Here is a 24843-nt window from a genome sequence, read left to right as displayed (position 1 = left end):
TTTAATTCTTCCAGTGGGGAGGAGAGGATGTGTTCATTATCGTCCTGTCCCAGCCTGTCCCTTTAACAGTAATTGGAGCGATATTAATTGCTGCGTGGTGGCTGGTTGATGGTAGCACCACGATGCTGTACTGATACGGCCCTTCGTGTTTTTTCCTTTCTTTTTTTTTTTAAACCACCCACCACCCCCACCCCACTCTTCCACACAAACTAACTGGCGGCTGAGCGAGGTGGTGGAGTGGGGGAGAGAAAGGGAGAGAGATAGCCCCTCTATCAGCTCCGGAGCAGGCGCTGTCTTTATCAGGAGCACGATTGGCAAAAAGGAAACTTTGACCAGTCTGAATTTTTCTCTTATCGTCAAGCCTCCCCTTCCTCCATCGCTCCCTTCCTCCATCCATCCACCTTCTCCTCCTCTGGTCTCTCCATCACAGGCCAGCTAGCCGCCTCCCAGCTCCTTCTCTCCTCTCCAACGGCATACAGTACATGGCGACCTCTTTTCTTTGCTGCTTCTTTTCTTCTCTTCCTCTCATCTGGCCCGTCATTGTTGACAAGTGCCAACAGCCAATGTACTCTTGTCCATCCAAAATGCACATCATGTATCAGACGCTTCCCATAAATGCATGGGAGAGAAAGTGTGTATTGGCTAGAATGGAAGTAAACAGGGTTTTATCTCTTTTGGGAGTGTTGGCATTCCACTCGTTTCTCACTGTTGTTGATTGTAGACACTGGCTTTAGGGACGACAAGTTCCTGGTGTTTAATCTTGCGGAGTTTTGCCGTTTACTTTGTGTCAAGTTGCTCAGGAGTGTCAGCGTTAGTAACCTTTAACACAATGTTTATAGCTGTGTTAACTTATTAATAACCACTAACATGAAAATGAGAGCGTTGACCCCACTCTCTTCTGGACTCTAATTGACCTTTGATGTGAGCTGAGACGTATTTTGAAAAATTATCCCATTAGAAATAATGGAAAATTGATTTACTGCCATATTTAAAAAAGCCTTTTAACATTTATAACATTCACGCAAGTGCAGCACATGATAACATGTGTTTTGAATCACAACTTTAATAGTGTTAACTGCAGAGAAACAAAAGAGGTGAGGGGAGGAGAATTCGCTTTTCAACACTCTTTTGCTGTCATATAAATGTAAAGAAAACCTCACAGCTGAGAACATTAAGTTGTTTAATTAATGATTTTGTACTCACCACCTGTGGTGAACCTCGCGAGAGAGTTAATTGCTTTTGCTTGTGAGCTGAGGCACCTCAAGACTAAAATGTAGCGTGATTACTGAATTCCGTAATAAATAATGTCATATTTCTCCAATTGTGTTGCCTAAATAAGAATTGTACAATTTTTGAAGCATCCCGCACTGGCATATAGGTAACCTTACTAAGGAGACCAACGTATGGAGAACAAATGTCCGATAACTCATTCATCAAATTTTCATTGGCTGAGCTATTGTTGATCAATTGACAGCTAACAAGAATTTTACTCTTGTTTTTCCTCATTTCCTTTTTTCACCCGTGTCCGTTATGTTCTCCTTTGCCAACACTGTCACACAGTCAATTATTCCATTTTCTTGCATCCACACCTTGTATTTTTGCCCGATGCCTTGGTACATTAATTCAGTTTACTTTGAACCTTTCCATTGCCACCCTATGACGTCTCTTAATTTATTTAAAAAAGAAATTGCGGCCATTACCAGCGTTCTGGTAAAATAAAACATTTACATTTGTTTACAATTAATTATGTTTTATTGTTACTTTGAGATACATTTAATCATTGGACATTTTTCATTCAATATATTTGACACTATTGTTTGTTATAGTCTGAACTGCATTAGATGGTAGTCAAGGTTTTTCTTTTCATTATTATTTGCGGCAGAGTGGGAAAGAAGAAATGTACTTTGTGGCCTCTGCCGATATAATAAAAGACTTAAATTAAAGTCGTGATAATTCCAAATGGATTAGTGTGTCCAGCATTTTTCAGTTGTCGGATGTGTGCTCAATTTTGAAACAATCAAGATGACATCTCCCTGCTGCAGTAGTGTGTGCGTGTGTGTGCCATTTTGATCGAGCAATGGCAGTAAGGTGCCTTAAGAAAGGTCTAGGTGGGAGCTGCTTCCTATCAGGAATGATATGATTTGCTAAAGCTTCCATTTTTAATCTACAGTTTGTCCATATTGCATGATATGCAAAATAAATTATGAAGTGAAGAGAAAAAAAAAACACGTATCTTTTGAATGACCTTGCAGGCTTGAAGGTTCGATATTTTCTCCCTCGCAGCTTTAACTTCTTGATATGCAAATGGTGTCACAGTAATCCCTTGTCATTTGCTAGCTGGCTGCCTGGCAGTCTCCCCACATTCTCGCCTTATAACTCCATTGTCACTGGCCAAAGAGAATCTCCATCTAAATTGTGAAAGTGCTTTATGTCCAATTGCAAGCTGATGGACAACACGGCATGAATACACTATGATGAATGATCAAATTCACAAGCTCTTTAATACAAAGAAGATAACCTTGATGTCTATAGTACAACCCTTGAGCTTAGGTCGGTATTCAGTGTGAGAGATTCTATGTTGAAATTACGGTAAAATACAAACGTAAATAAATGACCTTTCTTACGAGTTGGTGTGAACAATAGAGCCAACTATAGAACGTCATATCGACGTCCTTAGAAGGTTGCGGTTTAACGTCCAGGTCCGTCCTATTTGGGCGGTTACGTAGACATACAGAGATGGTCGTCTTCCAGGGGCACGCAGTGGGTGGAGCCAACGCGGTGGTATGCTTGTTTATACACCTGCGGGGTGCGGGAGACATGTCCCCTACCACCCCAGTCAACGAGAATTTTTCAGGGCATGTATGTCGTGCATCGTAGATGAAGAGTCATTGTGCTGTGACCGAACATTAAGCATAACTGCAGCCCACATTTTCACTATTTTTCCTTTCAGTGCATGAGGAGAGTAAATTAAGGAGCAATAAAAACGGAGGCTCTTTATTCTGCCCTATTTTGTCGTTTGTGAAATTTAATTTTTTTTTGTTATTATAAGATCCAATTTTCAATGGTATAGGTTTTTCCTGATATTTTCCTTTTACCAGAATTTACTGTTGATGTTTTTTTTAAAATAATAACAATAAATTGTGCCCAAACGTATAATCATTTTCAACATTCCAGTATTTTCTTTTAAATTTCATGCACATTAAAATTAACAGTTTATTTTTCAGTCCCTCAATTAACAGGTAGTCAATGTATTTAATAACATAAATTGTTTTGCGGTCCTTTACCATTGCTAATTGATGGTATTTTGTTCTATTTTTGCTGTTAATTTTGTGACAATGTTCCCAGCTTCCACTTGTAATTGTAGATTTGAATGTGAGAAGCTATTCATTGATGTCCTTGAAGGGATGTTACGAGAGAACTCATTTAACGTGAAAAGTATTGCAAGAAAGGGCCAAACTATCAGTTCATTCCACTTAACTAAAGAGCTTATATTTCTTTGGCATATGATTGGCTACATCTGCAAAATTTCACAAAATCCAACCGAAGAACTACAAGATTGAACTTATGTCTCAGATATGAAATGTGTTTATTAATTGGACTATATCTGTTATCCGTTGTAGTATGACAATACCTTAACACTCATTCCAGTTTTCCAACTTCATGATGTGTAGTCATAAGAAAAGCATCACAGGGCCTTTTGAAGCAAAACATCCTTCTCCACAAGCAAGTCAGCCAAGTAAGGCATATTTACTTGCTTGCCTTAGCACTGCTTGGGGCTTAGCCCTCCCAGCGCAGGTTTTTAAATTGCCTCCAATATAGCATTATAATGGTTGCTTTAATAAGAGTGAGTAATATTTACTAGGTCCTGTGGAAATTGGGTTATCATGCAGGAGTTAATTACTGTGTATGGGAGCATGAGGACATATTACACTTACAGTGCTGTAAATAATTCATAATGCATATACAAAATGCAGTTTTTAGAAGATTATTTTATTTACCGGGGGGGTGGGACATTACACGCCTATCTGCCCCTATGTGAAAAAGTAATTGCCCTCTCGTTGTTAAATCACTAAACAACTGTGACTCACGACAGTTTTGGGAAAGCTGAGTTCAATTTCACAGGCAACACCCAACCACCACCTTTGTTGAATCAAGAAATCACTTAAATAGAATCTGTTAGACAAAGTGAAGTCGGCTACAAAATCTCAACAACAAATTAATCATGCAACGATCCAATGAAATTCCATATTTTAATTTTTTATCTTTTTAAAGTGAATGAAATCAATCAGTCTGGAAAAAGTTACAATGCCATTTCCAAGGTTGTGTGGCTCCTGCAAACCACTGTCAGAGTCAATATTCATAAACGGAGGAAACTGGGAAGAGTGGCAAACCATCCCAGGAGTGGTCAACTAACTGAGATTACTTCAAGAGTGGGACGACGACTCATCCAGGAGGTCACATTGATTTCAGTTCTTGCTGCCAAAGGTGGCAGAACTCGCGATTATTTTGAGGGGCCAATCACTTTTTCGCATAGCGCCAGATAGGTCTTGTTTCCCCTGCTTGGTAAATAAAACCATCCTTTAGAAACAGTTTTTTATATATCCTTGGGTAGACTCAGTGAGATATTAAAATTGTTTTGATGAAATGCAACCATTGTGAGTGATTAATGTGCAAAAAACACAGAAATGAGCAAGTACAAATACTGAATCTAAAAAAGTGAAGGCCAACTGTGAAGTGCACTCGAGCCTGATAATTTATTTTGCTTCAGCAGCACTTCATCACCAGGCCATCGAATGAACTTAAAATTCGGAACGGATGTGCCCACAGACACATGTTAGGCAATACACTGCTCACAAAATATTTATTTTGTTGAATATTTTTATACTTGATGGGTGGGAAGGCACTCCCAGATGCTCATTTATTTATTTAAGGTACTGTACAAGCTATTGCCAAGTACAGTACATGTTCCATAGTAGTTCCCCATTAAAGGGACAGGTGAGATTAAGGTGAGGGAGCACGGGCCTTATAGAAACAGTGAGGAAGAAGGAATATTGAGTTGAGAGCACAGAGATAATGAGGGGTGAAAATGGGTGAGGGATTAAGGATCAATGAGAGGCACAGATGAGGGGTGAGAGATTTAAGAGGGCCAATTCAGATAGCGAAATTAGAGGTGAGCGATGGGAAGTGGCTCGGGTTAAGAGTTGAAGGGCTGAGGGAGATATCATTTGTCTTGTTGCTGCTGTTAAATGAAGTACTTTAAGTATCACGTTTCAGTTTGGCTGTCAATTTAATATTCCCTTTTATTATAGTCATCATTGCAACATTACATTTTTGTCTATATGTAGTTAGATCTTTGGATCTAACAAAATTCAATAATGTTTAATGTAAGCATCAAAGAGTCGAAATTTTTAGTTTGGGATACGGCAGTGGAATGCTGGACTAAATGCTAATCTGTGCAAAAAGTAATTCTTGAAGATGCGCAGATATCATATTTTCCGGAATATAAGATGCTACTTCTTTCCTCAATTTTGAACTGTGCAGCTAATACAATGGTGTGGCCTTTCTGTGGATTTTTTTTCCACCGGAAGGGGCACTCTATCGTTCAGAAAATTCCCCCCCCCCAAAAAAAACAGTTGCTGCGGCTTATATACAGGTGTGACTTATAGCCCGGAAAATACGACAATAGTTTTTGCTCCAAAGTGCCTGTGTGTATTTTCATTGACATTCTTTTGTGGGCTGTTTGGAAAGACAGAAACTCAAGTACTGGAAAATAGTTAGTGGAGTTACAGAGTAACCGTGAGCAGCATGAGCGTTGTGCTGACCCACATCCATCCATCTCTTGCAAACGTGGAGTTTACTGTGCTCCGACTCTGTCTCCTCGCACCGTATCTCCAACCAGCAGACTCCCTTGCATCTTAGGAGAAGGGTACCTCTCTGCTGGCTGTCAATTTGAGATGTCAGTCAAAATGGCAGCGGCTGCTGATTGGCTGTCGCACGGCCAGAGGGCTTGTCTTGTCAGTGTGGGTCATACTTGAAGGTTTGTCTTGGTTCCACACGGCGAGCCAAAATTGTCGATAAGCTTCGCCTAAAAGAGAGAAGCAGCCATAATGACTACAGAAGAGACTTGAAATTGAGTCAAATGAAATACAAAATACAAATCTACTGAAATTAACAACGTACCTGCCAACAGGTTCAGAAGTCTCGTTCAGTTAGCGGCCTAATTTGACTGCAGTGAATGCTTCAAAAGATTGCAGGAAATATTGAAAGTCGAATATCAATGCACGTATATTGATGATATACTTCCTTCTTAGTCCAAAATATTCTGTTCAAGGCTTAATTGGACAAACAATGTAGAATTCAAAGAGATGTCTCAAATAATAATTATGAAAGAGGGCGGCTGATATTGCTGACCCTTGAAACTTGTCTCAGCCACTAAAAGGAGCAATGGTATCCAAGACCCATTTGAAAACGGCAGTGTTCCTTTGGATGAAAAAAAGTCTCTCTTCTATCTTTTTTTGACTGAAGCCTTCTCATTTCTCGCATGCAGATGTTTTGTTAGAAAATTATTTGTTAAATGTGAAGCAAATTATGGATTAATGTTGATGTTTTGAGTTCTGTAAACCATAAAAAGGGAGGCTATTTTAGAGAAAATTATTTGCTTTGACTCTAATTTCCAAATTGATGGAAAATTAGTTTTGGAGAGAAAAGTCTATGGATAAAATTGTCAGATCTGTTCATGATACCGTGAGCGACGGTGGCTAAATAATGCAATCTGAAGAATTTAGAACTGCATCGTCTGGTTTGTTTAACACATTCATATAATTTCCACAGTTGGAAGAGACTAGAAGCCGCAAGTTAATCGAGGTACAACCACCAATGCGAGGTTCAAAATGGTAAAAAAGGTTTGAAAATAAAACAACCGACATATGGCTTTAATCCACTTGGGGAGTTTGATTACCCTTTACCATGGGATACGATATTTAAGTTCATTTAGAAAAACACTGGAGATGTATAAAACAGAGCTTTTCAAATTAAAGTTGTTTATAATGTTGTGCTCACAAAGAAACTGATAAATATTTGGAGGTTAGTTGAGTCTCATGTATGCTTTTTGTTTCTCACAGTCCGAGTCCTTGACACACTTGTTTTGACATTGTTATGTTGTGTCCTCCTTTTGGAGAGATGTTGAAAACATGTTGAAGGAAATGCATTTATGCCAAAAACTACATAGAGAGTCTGTAATGCTTGGGGACTTTATACTGCATTGATCCATCCATCCTTCCATCCATTATCTGTACCGCTTCACCTCACAACGGTCGCGGGGGGTGCTGGAGCCTATCCCAGCCGTATGCAGGCAACACCCTGAACTGGTTGCCAGCCAATCGCAGGGCACACAGAGACGAACTACCATCCGCGCTCACACTCATACCTTGGGGCAATTTAGAGTGTTCAATCGACCTGCCATGCATGTTTTTGGAATGTGGGAGGAAACCGGAGTACCCGGAGGAAACCCACGCAAGCACGGGGAGAACATGCAAACTCCACACAGGAAGGCCGGAGCCGGGATCGAACTCAGGACCTTTGCAATGTAATGTCATCGTGCTAACTAGTCACCCACCGTGCCGCCAACAAAGCGCTTTCCATATGGTGTGATATACATTAGCGTAATTAGCGCACAAAAGACAAACAATAGATACCAGAAGAACAGCAGACTAGTCTCATGTTGAGTCGGAAAGCTAAAGAATAAAAATGTGACTTCAAACACAAGAAAATCCAGAACCCGTCTAATACAAAACCAAAACGATGATTATGAAAAATGAAAAAGTAACTAACATGAACAAGGCTAAAATACGTGAAACAAGAATACGGAAGGAAAAACAGAAAGTCTAAAAAATTTAACATTTGGGAGACAGCGTTGCGAGCAAGGCGAATAAGCTGACAGTGAGTGCGCCGCTGAAGACAACGCCCACCACTCCGGCTGAGAACTGAATACAAAAACAAACAGAACCATGACAATTCTTTATGCAAGCGTTTTACTGGACGTACCAAATATTGAATATTAAAAAGGCAAAAACGTGTTGGTTTCATCGCAATGTCACTGTCAGCCCAGCGTAAGTGACTTTCGGTCGCCTGAGAAATCACGTAGTGGCCCCAACCCACTGTGAATGTAGAACCCTGCCATGAGACTCTGTGGTCAAAGACCAGTTCTACTCATTACTACTATTAAACCATGCTGTCGATTATCTGAAATGAACACTTTGAGAAGCACTGGGCTGCAGCGTTTGTCTTCCCTGGCCTTTCCTGATATGACTGACAAATGGTCCTCTCTCCGGCCTGTTTGGGAGGTGTCACTCACCTCGTCCTTTCCTGAAAGACAATGTGCTCATCATCTCTATTATGGCTGGCATCTACATAACATGAGGGCAATTGCGGCCAGACAGCACATTAGCCGGCTGATTAGCAGTCCATCACATTTGTGGCATGAGCTGCAGCTTCTCTGGAAAAAAAAAATCTGTTACATACCTACTGTATATCACCACGGCACTCAGTTGCGGCCCTTAACCTTTTCAGGTAAAGATGCTCTTTGTATACGGTCTAAAAACATTCAATATCTACAAGGGGTGTAGAGGATACAAAATGTTGCAAACTGCTGCTCTATATGAATCGATTTGACCAAAGATAGGTGGGTTGATGCCTTGAAAGAATAATTGCAATAATCAGCCAAACTCTCAAATCTTCTCCACTTCAAAATCCAAACTTCTGAGTTACCATTAAAGCAGGAGAGGCTTTTGTCCACAGTATCGGCAGCACACACTTTCTAGATACGGACACTTTAAAGGTCGCTCTCATGTTGTCTTCGTTTGTTCTCTCTTCCCTTTCTGTTTAATTGGTGAACCTCTAAATGACCCTCAGCATGTCGGGCGAGTCTGTCACTCTTTAACTTTTCCATGTTTCCCTTCCTGACCACTGGTTTGATTGAAACATCCTTTTTCATTGAGTGCCGGAAGGAGTTTTTAAAGAAGACATGAATTAATTATCAGAGTCACATACCATACAATTAATTTTGTGGCTTTGCCTCAATCTTTTTCCCCCCTCAATCTGTCTGTGCTTGGAGAATGTCAAGTAACATTTTCTAATTAATTTATGTGATTATCAGGGATAGTTTCTGGAAGGTCTTCACTTTCAATTTATGACAGGCTACAGCTGAACAAAAAGGGAGGGCTGATGAAAATGGAGGCCAGGGTGTGATTTAGCGACTTGCTGAGCTCCTAAAACACATGCTCGGATGGACTTACATTGTCTTGATTGCTCTGATTCAAAGTTTCACAGCTGATTTACTTTTCACTCAAGTAACAAGATTTGCGCTACTCGAAACATCCTATTAGCATTCCTGACCCTGTAACAATGAGTGACCCAATATAAATGGATTTGAAGAGAAAAGCTTCAAAGACAACATCAATGACTCAAAGGTAGCAACTCGGAAAAGTGGGCTGTAAAACTGGGCATTCATGCTGCAAATTACGAGCATCCATTATAAGCTAGCGAGCTGATGCCGTCGAGTCCGGTGAGAGGCGGGTTACACCCTGCCGCCAGTCAATTGCACGCCAGAGAGCAAAACCTACTCATCTACGGACAATTTAGATTTTTCACTTAACCTTAGAAGCATGATTTTGTGAAGTGGGCAGTAGTAGTAGTTTCGTGTGGTTTTCACACCTCCTGTCTTTTTTCTCCGATTCCATTTCCAATTTTGAGGTGTGTAGTCGAGAGCAAGTTTTAACGCTTGGTTCGGCCACCAGGGTGAGATTCCTCTTAGTCAGGCCCCCAGAGTGCTGGCTGCACTCCAGTGAGCCGCTCAAGCCTCCACACGACGGCAACGTGGGAATCTCGGTCGTGGAGGAAGTGGGCAGTACAGTACCTAGAGAAAACGCACACAAGCTCGGGATAACATCAAAACTCCACACAGAGAGTTTCCAACATGTTTTGAATCCCAACAATTTTCAATGTGAGACAGACGCGGTAGATGTTTTTAGTACAATTGCGAGATTGTGGACGTAATTTCCTCAGTGTAAATGCAATGCTGTGATTCGGAGTGCAATGGTAGTGTGTGTGTGTGTTAAAATGTGTCGTACCTGAAGGGGGAATCAAGTAAAAAATATTCTGAACAATAATGTGTTCGAGACTCCCCCACTGGTCTTAAGACGGCATTGTGATTAATGTTGCGTTTGTGGACAATGAATTAAGCAGAAAAATGCACCTTTTTATCCATCGACGGAGGGGGCCAGTTTGACACTTGCTGTGGAATGAAAATGGCATCACAGTGCCTAAGACAGGGGTGTCAAACTAATTTTTCTCGTGGCTGCATCATAGTTTTGGTTTCTCTCAGTGGGGTGATTCCATATAAATCATCATCATCATCATATTTTCATTACATATACACCACAAACTGATGGATAAGTAGTTTTTAAAATCGATTCCAGGAAAATGTTGTTTAATTACCATTCAATTCATTTTAAAAGTGTGAATGGTAACAAAGAAAAAATGCTTGCAATATTTTAACGTTTTGAAAATTGACGACAATTTGCAATTTTGGTATTTTAACAAGAAACATGAAATCGTGCATGATTTGCCTTCCCCGGCGGGCCGGATCTGCCACCCGGGCCTTGAGTTTGTCATCTGTGGCCTAAGAGCTCAGGTAACGACAAATCACGGCTCATCTGTTTTCTGGGTTTGGCCATGCAACGTTTGCAAGCTGAACCATTAGGTAGTGTGTTGTCATTTTCGGTCCATGGCAAGTGGCAAAATGGCACCCCTGAGATGGACTTAAAAAAAAAAAAAAAAAAAAAAAAAAGGTCCATTTTTCACCTAAATTTCTATTCCACATATGTAATGATGTCATGTTCTAAATGAAATAAAGTAGACGACTGGGGTGCATAGAACATATTTCATCCAATTTAATTAGCTATTTTAAGAAGTCAGAAGTGAATCAACCATAAACATTCCACCACTGAAACATTTTGTTCAGGAATGCAAGTTTGTTAATAATTGTACTGTACATTTGAAAAAGTATTTATTATATTTTAGCAATCATCAGGACTGCACGTGGGAGTGATTCAGCCTTGTCTTGGTGCCTCAAAGTTCTGAAATTTCTGAGGTTTCAAATCTCTGCTCCAACCACATGTGTAGAGTTTGCATGTTCTCCCCCTGCTTGCATGGGTGTTCAATGTGTACGCCAGCTTCCACTCTGCTTCCAAAAAGCAGCTGTTCTTTTAAGTGAAGACTCTTTCGGTCTGAACGTGAACAGGAATGATCTAGAATGGCAACCAGTCCTCTGTGTACCCCGCCTTGCTCCCAAAGTCTGCTGGGATAGTGTCCAGCTTAACCGAGACCCTTTAGAAAACTGGTGAATGGACACTGGACAGTACTGTTGACGGACACCTGTTGCACAAGATTCACATTTTGGGGCGGCATTAACAACAACATTTGTAGCATTGTCAGTCAACAGGTTTAAAATGTGACATTATGGTAGATAATATTCCCATGTGATCCAATGGCCCACACAACAAGGTCAAAGAATAGTTGTTTTTTCATCAGCAAACAAAATAACAGCTCACAATCAGCTGGTTTGAACACAAACATTTTCTTTTTCTGGTGAATGTCAGTGTTTGTTTGTTGGGAAAAACTGTTGTCATCTCATCTTTACCTTTGTCTTCACTTCCTTCCTCTTCTAAATAAAAATGCTTTCTGTCCCCCCCCCTTTCATTTTATCTTTCTTTGCATATTTGTACATTTGCATGTTTGCTTCTTGCTCTTTTCTGGTAGTGTATGTATTTTGTAGATAAAAGTTCAGCAGTGCAGTTAAGAGAAATTAGTTGGTTAAACAGTGGTAAATGTCAATGATAAAGTTCTGTTGAAGCTCATCTGATTAGCGAGGCAACGCAGGTGTCTTATCTTGACTGTGCAACAGAGTGTAAAATGGAAATGATTGCGTGGTCCTGAGCAGTCGATGCCTATCCGAGGAATACGTATCTGCCACGGAGCTCATCCTGCTGGACTCTCGGGCGCGTCGTCGAACATCATTGTGAGAGAGTAACAAGGAGAAAACGGAAAGCAATCACAACTCTCGTTGTTCGGATGAGGCCCTTAAGAGAACAAAATTGCCACCAGAGTTGTCACTAATGGGAACATTGTTTCTTTGATTACATTTTTAGACTTTAAAAGTCTATCACACAATCAAGCGAATTTATTTGATAGCGCACAGACCGATGTCGAGGGCCAACTGTGAAAAGTGAAAAACGGGTCAAGTGCCATCTTTGCTTCTTCGTCTGTTAGTTAGTTGGCTAATTCCTGGCTGAAAGAGGATGTTAGGATGAATTAGTCCTCAAAAATAGACAGGTGTTGCCATTTTGATTGGGATTCACGATACCTCGAAATTGTATACATTGTTCCTTGGCTCTTTCACATTGTGCCATTTTTGCTTTGCTTTTTATGTCTCTTGTCAAAGTAACTTCTTGTTAAACACTGAAAGTGCAACTGATGGATATTCTTTGTTGGTAAAAATATAAATCATGTTTCAATCAGAATTTTGAAATTGCTGCATTATGTGCACTTGCTGACATTTTTGCTACTTGATTTTGTGTGAGGTCACCCAGGGCAAAAAGTTCCACAACAGGCACGGTGCCGGGATTTTTTTCTCCCACAGGGTGAAAAAAATGCTTTTGATGACTTCACTACATGAGAGGTTCTCGTTTCTTTTTTAAGAAAATTATTACACACACTAGAGGTGCGCGGTAGAGACATGTATTCAATATAAAGTATGAATTTTCCCGAACACCGAGATTTGGACCACACCGTGCAATTGCGGTAATTGATTATGTCTGTGTATCCCCTCAAATGTGCAGTGCTCAGTGAGATAGAAATGCCCTAGTTGTACCCCCCACATCACCTCGCTGTTTATATTGGGGAATGCTGGGCTGTTGCGCACTATTTTGAAGCCTCCGCACTTACGCACTGCCCCTTTTTCGCAATGAGCTGAAAGAAGTTGGAAACCTTGGCTCTGTATGAAATGTCACCCTCCTGGGAAGGAAGGATCCTGAGTTGCCGTGTGCGGTCGAGATTTCGGCCAGATAAGCGAGTGTGGGCTTGTACAAAGTTTGTATTCTTATACATATTGGTAACTATGTTCTCATTTATCGAACTTGAATTCCTCTCTATTGTGAGTGGACTGTTTAGTACAGTACAAATTGACATTGCTGGTACATTGAAAATGTTTTTTTTTTTTTAAAAACGACCTTTTTACAACATCACTTTCTTTTCAGAATGAGTGTAAGAAAAATAAAGAGTATGAGAGCGAGAAGGACCGGTTTAAATTTGTCCGTGAAAATCAACATAGTCTAACCCCAAACTATTAGTGTGAGGTCAGAGTAGTACCTCGATAAAGATTTCCTGTTGTACCGTGTCAAAAAATCAATAGCGCTGCTGTGATCTTCTCATTTGATCTCAACAATAGTCCTTTTTAATCAATTAGGTGGAATTGAGAAGAGTATCAGTGTGAGGTTACTCGTTACGCAGTAAGCTGTCATTTAGTAAAGACACTTTTTGGTTGGCTTTGTGACACATACAAAGCCTTTGCAGCTTATTGCATTTTTGTTCATCAAGACACGGTCAAAGCCTGTTGGATAATGCTCAATTAAAAAGATGAAATAAATGTAAATCCAATTCCAAGACGAGTCCCAATTTACTTTTTCTGTAACTTGCTTTCTAACTAAACAAATTGTTCATTAACAGGCCTCTTAAGGAGAAATGGTTTTAGTCGTTTATGTAGTTTTAGTAATACCGATAGATACCGTTCTACTGTTGGATGGCAATGTGATTTTAAGGTTGCGATTGATTGGTCAAAGTTAGATTAAAGCATACAATTTGATCACATTTTATTGCACTTGTTTTGCATTCTGCACTGCATGTGCCATTATCACAATGACAATATTTTTTCGATATATTATATTGTGTAGCACTAATTAAAATTATGCCTCGTGTATGGATAGAAAATACCCCCTCCAAAGAAAAAAACTATAGTATCTCTCTTTTACTCAATAGTGCCGCTACTGTAGAATATCCAGCTTTTACAAAATATTTTGACTGTATTTTCAGTTTAATAAAGTAAATAATAAAATAGTATTATTCATTTAACCAAGAAAAAAAATCAGTCTTTAGATTTCCTCCTCATCAAATTTTTTTTCTTGTCCATCCTGTGTTTTGTGAAATGACAAAATCCGCTTAATTTTGTTCACTGTTCTCCAACATGAATGTCCTAAACCTTTAAGGCGTTAAAAATACATAGAGATATAATTTAATAATTTAACAACTTATTATATATATATATATATATATATATATATATATATATATATATATATATATATATATATATATATGTAAAATAGATTTTTTTCCCTTTAAAATATTTATATGATAACCAGACTGTCTGGAAAGTCAGAGAAATGCTCACCATGTCAGTTTCAGCATGTCACAGGTGCATGCGCCCTGTGTCCCAAGCCTCAGACGCAGGCCACTCAGTTTGGACAAGCGCTGGAATCATTCATTCCTTTTAATTATTAAAAAAAAAGAAAAAAAAAAAAGAAAAAATTACAGTACATATCCACCCTTGTTTGTTCAGCTGGAATAAACTAATTAACATTAGAATCGTGACAAAAATATGGCAAAGCAAAGATGCTGCTCAATAAGTTAACTCAAAATTCCACCATCCTCTCTTCCAGGATTTCCGTCACACATTGTCAGTGTCTCGAGCTCGCTTTCCACCCCCAAATCATGGCTAATTGCGTTACTCTTTTAAATTAACAGCCGGCTGATTGTTTTATTGTATTGCCTCATCACAGAGCCTTGGATGCTACAGTGGCTGCTGAAGCATCCATATTGATAACGCATGTGTGTGTATGCGTGTGTCCGTCTGCCCATGTGCATGTGCATGACCGCGTTTATGTGTGTGTGTGGGTGTGTGTGTGTCATGACTATGGCAGTGTGGTTTACATTGTACCAGTGCTGGTTTGTATTGATAACAAGCCCATGCTGGCTTGTGCTTTTTTTAAAAAAAATTCTTTTTTTTCTTTTTTTTTAGAATGGGTCATCAAGCAATGACAGAGAAATAGTACATGAGATGCACACACACACACTCCGAGTTTGTGTGCCATTTATAGGGATAGTATTACAGTGCAGTGAGGGTTGCATGCAGTCATATTGATAAGGACAGTCAGGTTATTGCTCAGGTCTTTGGCGAGCAAGGGGGGTAATTAAAAGGGATTAAGATTGTTGTAGGCCTCATTGTAACCCAGCGAGCACAGTAAACCTGTTGGGATTAGCAAGAGGTTGTCATTAGTGGAGGTGTTCAAACCATCGGAAAAATTGTATTTTATAAAGCAAACCTCCTTGACAGAGACTTAATCTACATTTTATTATGCTGCTTTAATTAACCTGATTGGTTCCATCATTTGTCTATACACACAAAGTACATTGCCTTATGTTTCAATCCGATGAACAATGACAATGATTATTAATATGAAATATAGAAAAGGTTTTTCTAATTATTCTGCAAGATTGCAGTCTTTTTTGGAATTTGTTGTAGCTACAATCAAATAGAAATTTCGACTGGCACTGTTTGATTTAGAATCTACCGGTCATGTTGCATTTATGAAATTGTGATGGTGTTCATTATTTTCTATTTGACTCTTCTCACCTCTCAAAATGTTAATTTTGAAAGCAACAGGGGTGCATGGTTCAATTAATATATTTTCTTGTGTTTTTAGATTGTTGAAATTATCCATAAATACAAAAACACATTTACTGGTCCGTGAGACAGTAATAATTAATATTTGCTTATAAGGTTGGTGAAATGTTAACATGCACACATTTTTTTTTACATTTGTTTTTAAGTGTTTTTGTCAGCCACATATTCAAACATTGTTTCATTTATCAACTGTCAGATGACAAATTTTCAAGAATTGAATGGCCTTCAAAGCTGCGTATTTTCCTTCTCCTCTGATTGGTCAGGAATGTCTGGGGGTCTGTGGGGCTGGGGACAGGGTTGGTCAGGGGGGGGCGGAGACTCCCCCATGAAGCTCTGCTTTCTAAGAAAACCAAATTTAGTATTTTAACTTATAACATAACAAATGGTATTGTCTCGTCCTGTATTTCATATCAATACTGTATATTATAAAAACACAATATTGCCCACCTCTTAATATATATTTCATTTTCATGATCCTTGTTAAAACATTTTTGGTTAACAAATTCTTCCTTTAAAAGTCAAACACAAATAGTTGACTTCCAGTTTGTTAATTCCAAAACCCTTATCCCATTAGAATTAATATTAAGGGAATTATTTTGTGCCAGATGCCAACTTTCGGGTCATAAAGCCTTTTTTCAATTGTGCCGGTAATTATCAACATTTTAGTGCAAAAGGATGTTAACCATCTTTGATCACGTGTGACAGACTTTGATGGTGTTTGCATTACAATAGTGTTGGCGAGTTTTATTTTAACGACTTTGCTGGCCTAATTAAGTCTTGTCTGTCTGTCACTAGTCATCGTTTAAATGCTTCTCAAGTTGTGTAGTTGCTTCTTCACTGTGCACATTAAATTCTGAAATTCTTTTTTTTTAAATTTTGACAAACATCTCTGGTCATGTACTAGCCAAAAGCCATTATGATTTCAGCTAAATGCTATTTTAAAGCAGACTAGTAGTAAAATACATAGTGTTGACATCACTCATGATATGGCACAAGATTTAGCTTTTGAGGCATGTATTCCAAGAAATTTTGGGTTGTACTCCAAAATGTAAACTTTTGAGTTGCTCCACTTTCAAGATTCCCTTTTGCTCATGATAATGTCTGAAGTTTGATTGCAGTATATCTCCACATTTTAGTCCTGCATCTGTGTATCAAGAGAAAGTAATGTTTATTAACGTTGGCCTTTTCAATACCCCAAAACTATTGGCTACTTTGATTCATCTGTGTGGTGACACATGGACTTATGGTTCCGCGGGCCTTGGAAGCAATGTGATCATGTGTATTCAGTCTTAATAGGTGACAAGCTAACGCTGTTGTCATGGTCGTTTATAAATTGATATCTGTGTTGGCTCACTGAGGTCAAAGGGTCAATGGAGCTGGTCACGTTGATAAGACTCCCATGTGGTGAGGATCAGCCAATAAAACAAATGTAAGCTGGGCACTGATGGAGTTCTGCGATAAGGAGGGTCACAGTGGCCAAAGAGGGGTCCATAGAAATATGGGACAGAGGCTGGACGGACATTGGACTTCAGACACTGATGCCAGCAGGTTAGACTGACGACGGAATCGTTTTGGGTGGGTTCTTGACCTGGAGCACATACCTGATACTGACATTACTCAAATTTGGCTCCAAATTGTTTTCTCTTGAAGGCAGACAAACTAAACTTCTTGCCAGCACAAATGCCTGCCAGCATCTAAGTGTCATGTTGCGATGTGCAGCAGGGTGACCGAATAAAAAGTAGAACTGCTCACAGTCCTGACCCTGACTGGTACATTGGGTGAGAGGGGAACATGGAGATAGCTTTACATTTTCAGGCACTTGCTTTCCATAATACATATTGTTGTACTGTCAATGAGTAGTTTTAAGTGTCAGTTTCAGAGAAATGAATGTTGTCTTTCGCTTTAACCACTGTAGCGTGTAATTAGCGTAACATTTGATACATTACAAAATAACTTTCCTTCTCAAACCATGCTTCTGCACCTCCTCATAAATCTGCCCCCCTCCCTCCTTTCCCTGCACCAACACCTCCACCTCCACCCCCACCAACTGTGGGAAAGACATTTTATCAGCGTCTGTCCGTTGTTCTCTGGTGGGGATAGATAGAGAAGATAGATGAGTGTTTTGACATGGAGAGTGTTAGACAAACACTCTTATCAGGCCCAACACTTTAGACCGACCCCCTGAAACAGTCTCCTAAACCATGGATGAAAACGGTGGAACAAGAAGAGGAGGTTTTGCTGAATTAGGATATGTTTTCATCAGGGTGACATGAATGATTATAATGACGGAGATTTTCTACTGAAAGGATCCTGAGGCTCAGCATTGGACATCCAGTCTAACCATCCGCGGTTCGTGACTGGCTGTTCTCAAATCCTCGACTCTGCTAAAACTTCTTGAAAGTGCAGACCACTCCCACAGCCCCACTATCTGTCTGGGATGCACTAGGCTCCGACCACAGCTGTCATTGCCATCCTTCTACAGTTATCATGAAGCGGAAATACACAAAAAGAAGCTGCTGAACTGAGCCAGAAGTGAAACTGCTCAGCTCATATCAAACGCCCCCTGGTGATGAGGCACAGACTGTTTGATCAGTGTGCTGCTGCTGTGACTGCTGCAAGGGTTCGGGTCAAGTTCAAGTCTGACAAAGTATTTGTTTCCCCTATACCCATCACATGCTTCTGAGTTAATGTGATGAGGATGTTTCCATCAATTTAGCAACTCACGAATAAATATTCAAAGTCCAATGTTAATTTCACAATAAATGTGATCATTAAAACGTCCACACCCATATACTGACTGTTTCAAAAGCTTTGCTCAACATAAGACTATTCTACATGAAAGTACAGCATAAGGCTCATGTTACTAAATGCCTTTAAATATGGTTGTAATGTGACTTAAAACCTTTATTCCTTGACAGATGATCTGGAGCTCAGTGAAGAAGGCAGCAGCAGAAAGGTCGTCGCTCGTAGGGACCTCCGTATAGACACCGTTTGGGGACCCTACCCAGGAAGGCTCCAGCCAGACGCCAGCGCAGATGATGAGGCATCAGAGGTGAGGACTTGAACCATGAAGGTACTTTGTTAATATAGGATTGATGTGCAACTAAAATAGGCAAGGGATTAGCTCCACGGACCCTGTCATGTAGCGACGTTGAGGAGGACTCAAACGCAGGAAAGCATTCCAAAACAAAATGCATTTCATTTCCAAATGAACAAAGCAACTCAAGTAAATTTGATTCTCAAAAATCATTGAATTGTTAGGAGAAACTTAAAAAAAGACTTGGGGCTCGACTAAGCAAGGCCAGGGTTGGGATTTAGTGCGGCCTACGAATCAGGCGTTGTGCGTGTGATGTGGTCGCGAGGCGGCCAAAAGTTCATCTCAACCTACTTGGCAAATTGGGCAAATGGCAAAAATTGCCTCAGAAGGCGTCAAAAGCGCCACTACCAACTGTGGGTACTTACTTACTATCGACTATTTTTATGAATAAGGCCGGATGGTCGAGGCTGGAATGGTGGGGGACTGACCGGCAAAAAATGGTCAATTACCAAGCTCTGTACTATAAGCAACATTTGTCTCTAAAAAAAAACTGTCAATAATAACCTTGTCGAAAGCTACAGTATAATTGTCTTTATGGAGCAATGCAAATTATTTGATACCTTGCTGCTTTTTGATTTGGGCTATGGACTCATATTTAACTTTTGGACCACATTTTTCGGTTGGATTTTGATGTTGTTCCAGACGGGTTTAATGTTCTACTTGGCTTACCATTTAATTATTGACATTGCTAGTATTAATGATTAATTTAGTCATAGTCTTGAAAGTAAACATATTTAGGCAAGTTGCATACATCTGAAAAAAAGTGTGATTAATTAAGGATTTTTTTTTAGGATCTCGCCATATAACAATACCGTCCAAGTTGGTGTTACATTTAAAACACGTTTGAGGCTCTGCTGTTTTCCTCTCAGCCCGTTCCTTATGCTCCGAACATGAGATCTGCCGTTGGGTCAGAATTGTAATGTGGTTGATTTCTGAAACTCACGCTCCCTTCTTGGTGTAGACTGATATTAACGTGAAGAAGGAGAGTGATTTTCATTTGAAAAGTGAAAGGTCAGGGGTCAGATGCCAGGACACGAAGAGAGATTTTACTGCATTAGTTGTTTTACCGGGTGGAAATGAAAACAGATGATTGGAGGCGTGCGTGCGTGCGTGCGTGTGTGTGTGTGTGGGACCGGATGGAGCCCTATCAGAGTCTGTTATTTTGCATCATGTGCAAGTCCATCTAATCATTCGGTGCTGATGCTGGGTGAGTCTTCCTGGTACGGAGTGCTAACCATTTCACATACTCAAGAGGATCATACCAACTGGTCAGTCCGGCTGTGCCTGGTTCATTTTTTTGACTGAGGCTTCCTCTCGTTGATGCCGGTCATTTACCTCTCCTCCCTTCCTTCCCCAGACATCCGCCTGTCTTTTATCTCGGTGTGGCGCCATCCTCCGGGATAGCAAACCCCAGTGATTGATTTCTGTTTGATAGTCTCTCATTTCTAAGATTTTCTTTATTATCAGGGAGCATACAGATAAAATGTGTGCGTGCACGCAGACAAGCGCATTCGGCTATGCAGGCGAGCACTTGATCAGCCATCACCTTTTGTTCTTCTGCCTTCCTTTGTCCGTTCTGTCCTGTTTGTCCTGAAGTCTGTCCTTGAAGGCTTGTATTTCCATGATAAGTATTTAATACTCATCCTTAATACTCATGCTCTTTCCTCTACCTCCTTTTTACTCCTCTTGTATCCTCATCTCCTTTCGTACTACCTAGTAGACTCAAGGAGTGAGGTGTTGGCCCTTCAGTTTCCATTGGCGATAAACCGTTGTAATCTCAAATTCCTCCTGTTTCTCCCCTTCTCTTTGTATCCTCCCTCTCCTCTGACTATCCCTTCATCCGTCTTGAGTCAGCAGGGGTCAACGCTATCCTGAGAAAGAGAGACGCGCCCATAAAAAGCAACCGGAGAAATTTCTATTTTTATTTTCTCATCATATTACAATACGAAATGTTTTTATTTTGTTTTTTTTTGTTTTTTTTTTAAGTATCTAGTCTTGAATTAGTTTTTTCACAATGCAAGATTTTTTACATGGCTCAAGTAATCATATTTCTGTTTGGGAATTGCCTTCAGAATACCTTCTCAAATTTTAATATGAAACATTTTGTTCAGTCTCTTCACTTCATGATATTTATTCTATTCCACCCTACCTTCCTTACTCGTCAGTTAAACCTCCAGGCCTTGCCCCCCATTTCTAAAAGAGATTGGTACAGCCCAGCCCATGATGCCCCTTCTGGCATTGCCCCTCCTCTCTCAACTTATCCCTCAACAAATTTGCTTCGTATTTGGCCCAGCAAGATAACCTATCAGTTTAGTAGGAGGTCTACTTAGCAACACTACCCGGACGGAAAGAATTTTGTGTGCGCAGCAATATGTTTAAGTTCAAGTAAAGATTCTGTGCACAGATACATATGACTTATTTCTTATCTAAATAAATAAGTGTAAACGTGGTATATGGATTTGCTGCTGTTCGTGGGTGTTGGTGTGTGCAACGGCTATATGTGCTTGTTATCATGTGGGTTGCAGTGTGCTTGTCAGTGGTGAGAAACAGATCTCCTTCATTAGATTAGCAGCGTGTTAACTGGCCTGTGTCATATGGAAACCCTCCCATTTGCATCTCTCGAGAAAAAGGCGTAAAACCATTTATCTATTTAAACATATTCTCGTTGATATGGCCGGCGGAGTTTAGAACAGGGCTATGATAATGTTTACTGATCGACTGATGACATGGCTGCTGATTCCTCCCGTTTTTGGTTGAGTGAACAACCAGGTCCTCCTCGACAAGACTCCCATGGCAACCCCATGGTGAGCTCATCACAGCCACTCATCTGATTGGATCATATATAACAAATCTGATATTAAATCGTCTCTTATTTGATTGGATCCTGCTTCAATTAACTGATAGTACATATGCGTGTCATTGGACCAAAGTTTCGGCTTTGTTTTGAATTTGTATCACAGATGAATAATGTGGAGATGATGCAGGAATCCGAGTATCTGTGTCCGTTCATTCTTCAGATGTCAAACGTTGAAAGCAAAGTCTAGAAAACACCCATGTACAACATCATTCCTATTGTTCCTTCTCCTTCAGCGCTTCCCAGAGGCTCACGCCACCCCAATCCTGTCTTTCTTGGAAAGGGAGCCTCAAGGCACGATCCTAGAAGGAGCAGAGTAGTGGAGTTCAAAACGTTATCACGCGCAAACGTCTTTTCATCATGTTTTAGAAACAAGCGTTTGCACTAATCCCCCAATAATCTCTCCAGGAGAACTCGGGCGATAAGGCGCGCCACCCACGGCTTTTCAAACACTTTTGGGGTAGTCTCTTCCCACTTTCTATCTCTGCTTCCCTCTACCTCCTCCACTTTCCTCATCTCTCCACTTCTTCATCATCACTTCCTCTTCTGGAAGGACGAGTGAAGGTGATCACCTCCTTATCCTCCCAAGAGCGCTCTTCTATCTTTCTCTTTTTTTCATCTGAGCCAATTTGTTTATGTCCTGATTTCCATCTTTGTATTTATCTGGACTTATCAGCAGTTTTTCCTCTCTAGCCGTCTGTCTCCTCCGCCCATCAAATTAGAATGTTAATTAAAATGATGCTCCTTCATAAGATGACAAATAGATGTTTATGGTGAGACACCTTCTCTGATGCCCCCCAGAAAAGTTAAATTCTTTGAAGGAACAAAACAACGAGAAACAGCCACGTAAAGTATTAATCACACATTATTATATAATTTAGTCCTTGCCTCTTTCATTTCCAGAGTGTTCTGTTTGCCTTTTGACTTGTGGGTAAAAAATACTCAGAGAGTTATAGTAAAGGATGTGTTACTTTTCCCAAGGAGAAACCCCCCATCGTTGCCTTCTGATTTTAACTCATTCACTACCAGCCGAGTAAAAAATAAATAAATAAAATCTTCTAAGATCTTTGACGTCTTCAGCCGTCAATGGCAGTATATGAGTTAAATGTATTGTAACCTCTGGACAACCCTAACCCTATTCCAGTACCTAACCTCTACTTTCCATTCAAATACATTCAAAGAAAATGTAACCACTCTGACTGACAGCAGTCAGCCAGCCACACCAAGGAGAATCCAAAGAAAATGAAGAGAAAGCAAGGAAAGTTCTGTCCCCTGGAACAAAATCGGCAAGAGGTACAGTGAAGGAAGGAATGTTGGGAGGAATGTGATGTAAATGTAAAAGAGGAAGATTAAACCGATTGGTGTAATGACTGACTGCTATCTCCATCACACTGTCGTCTGCGTCGTCTCCTGCCTGGTGGAGGAGGAAGGCAAGTGCTGCAAGAGTTAAGACTGCCTCCTCCGTTTTCTATCTCTGAGCCTCATCTTTGGCTGTTCGGGAGCTCGCTCTCCAAGAGGGCCTCATTTTCCAATCTCTTGTCAAAGTCCCTATTTAAGTATCACGCATTTATATTTTTACATGTCATTTGCATGCAGCCCATCAAACTTGACTCTGATTTTTTTTTTTTCCTCATTGAGGTATGCGTTTATGTCCCTGTAAGAGTATGATTGTAACGCTTCTCTGTTAAGAAAATTGTGACATACTGTGAAAGAAAATTAATAATAACTTGTATGTTGCTTGCATTTTGTGCTGTGAGCAAGAATAAGCGAGCAAGTGTGTATGTGTATGGGAGAAACGGTAGTAGGTTTCAGATTTTTATCTGCCTTCCTTCTCTTCTTTGTATTTTTGGAGGATTCACACAGTGACCTCTTTGTTTGGGACAGTGAGTACACCCCTGTAACCTCCTGGATTGGGAAAGAGACTATTTCCTGTTGCAAGAAATGGAAAAGAAAAAAAGAGATAGAGGAGAGAGTGCTCTGATGGAGATGAAGAGGCTGGTGGACAGACAGAGCAAGAGAATAGGGGGGAAAAAGCGTGTGTACATGGAAGAAGGCTTCATAGGAGGGACGGTGAAACAGGAGATGGGAGGAAGTGGGCAAGTCGGATGAGTGAGTGATTGGTTTTGTGAAGGGGTGAATGAATGAACAATGGTTGAAAAGGTCACTATGGGAGTAGGATTCCCAGCAAGAGGAGCACAAAATGATGACTGTAAATAAATTAAGCAAAATAGTACTACCATCACCTGCAAGAGGAAATTCATTGAAAGAGTAAATGGCACAATCACCAAAGTAAAAGTTACCTTTGCCAAAGGCATTGACATGTCCCCAAACCGGGAGTCGTGACTCATGTATTCATCTGGACTTTGTGATGCTTGTCCAAATTGTTTTGTCTTTGGTCCAGACTATGAGGCATCCTGAAATCTAGATGCCTCTGCCTCCTGGGAATGGACAACCCTTCTAGACACAGCAAAAGCTTTGTGTTCATTACATATCACATTACACGTCACTATTTGAAAACAATCTTGATCAAAATATATCAAAAATATATCTTCATATCTATTAAAAAATCCAACTTGCATTCCATTTGTGCAGTTCCAGCACCTTCTGGTGGTTAGTTTATTAAAGCCATGTTTTGGCCACCAACAATATTTTTAACACCTACGCTAATATTCTGATAAAGGGGGATGTAACACGTTCGGTTCCTCCACAAATTGACCCGTTTCCCAATGTGTGCGAACGCGATAAAAAAATGGGGAGTGATATTGACTTAAAAAAATAGTTATTTTTTTCACTCAGACATTCTAAGTAAATATTACATGTAATTTTTGAGTAGATTTTACTCGTTCATTGAATTTAAAAAAGGCACTGAAGGGAAGGCAGTGTTGACATAACACATTTCATAAACAAGGTAGCTCAGTGTGGTTGAGGTTCAAACCGCGCAACCTCCAGGTGAGGAGGCGACCACTTTACATCTGAGCGATGGCTCTCCTAATGTGTGTGAGTAATATTGCTGGTGTCTTCAAAAGGAGACCAAAAATATTCTGTCGCTTTGAAGGTGGGATTCCGAGGTTTCCACCTGGCACCAGTAATGTATTC

At 40.1% G+C, this 24843-nt stretch overlaps 1 protein-coding gene across 1 annotated transcript in view; it reads left to right on the top strand.

Annotated features, from left to right (window-relative positions):
* Positions 1-24843, top strand: part of zfpm1 (zinc finger protein, FOG family member 1) — a 94563-nt gene that overhangs the window by 50913 nt on the left and 18807 nt on the right. The window contains exon 4 of the mRNA XM_088299477.1: positions 18715-18848. Within this exon, the coding sequence (XP_088155603.1) occupies positions 18715-18848 (134 nt within the window). The remainder of the gene's footprint in view (positions 1-18714; positions 18849-24843) is intronic.

This window comes from Idiotropiscis lumnitzeri, chromosome 6 (assembly GCF_059441095.1).
Source record: "Idiotropiscis lumnitzeri isolate Australia: NSW breed Sydney's pygmy pipehorse chromosome 6, RoL_Ilum_1.0, whole genome shotgun sequence".
In the NCBI taxonomy this organism is placed as follows: domain Eukaryota; kingdom Metazoa; phylum Chordata; class Actinopteri; order Syngnathiformes; family Syngnathidae; genus Idiotropiscis; species Idiotropiscis lumnitzeri.
The sequence above is the reverse complement of the archived record's forward strand: the minus strand, read 5'-3'. Positions and strand labels throughout refer to the sequence as shown.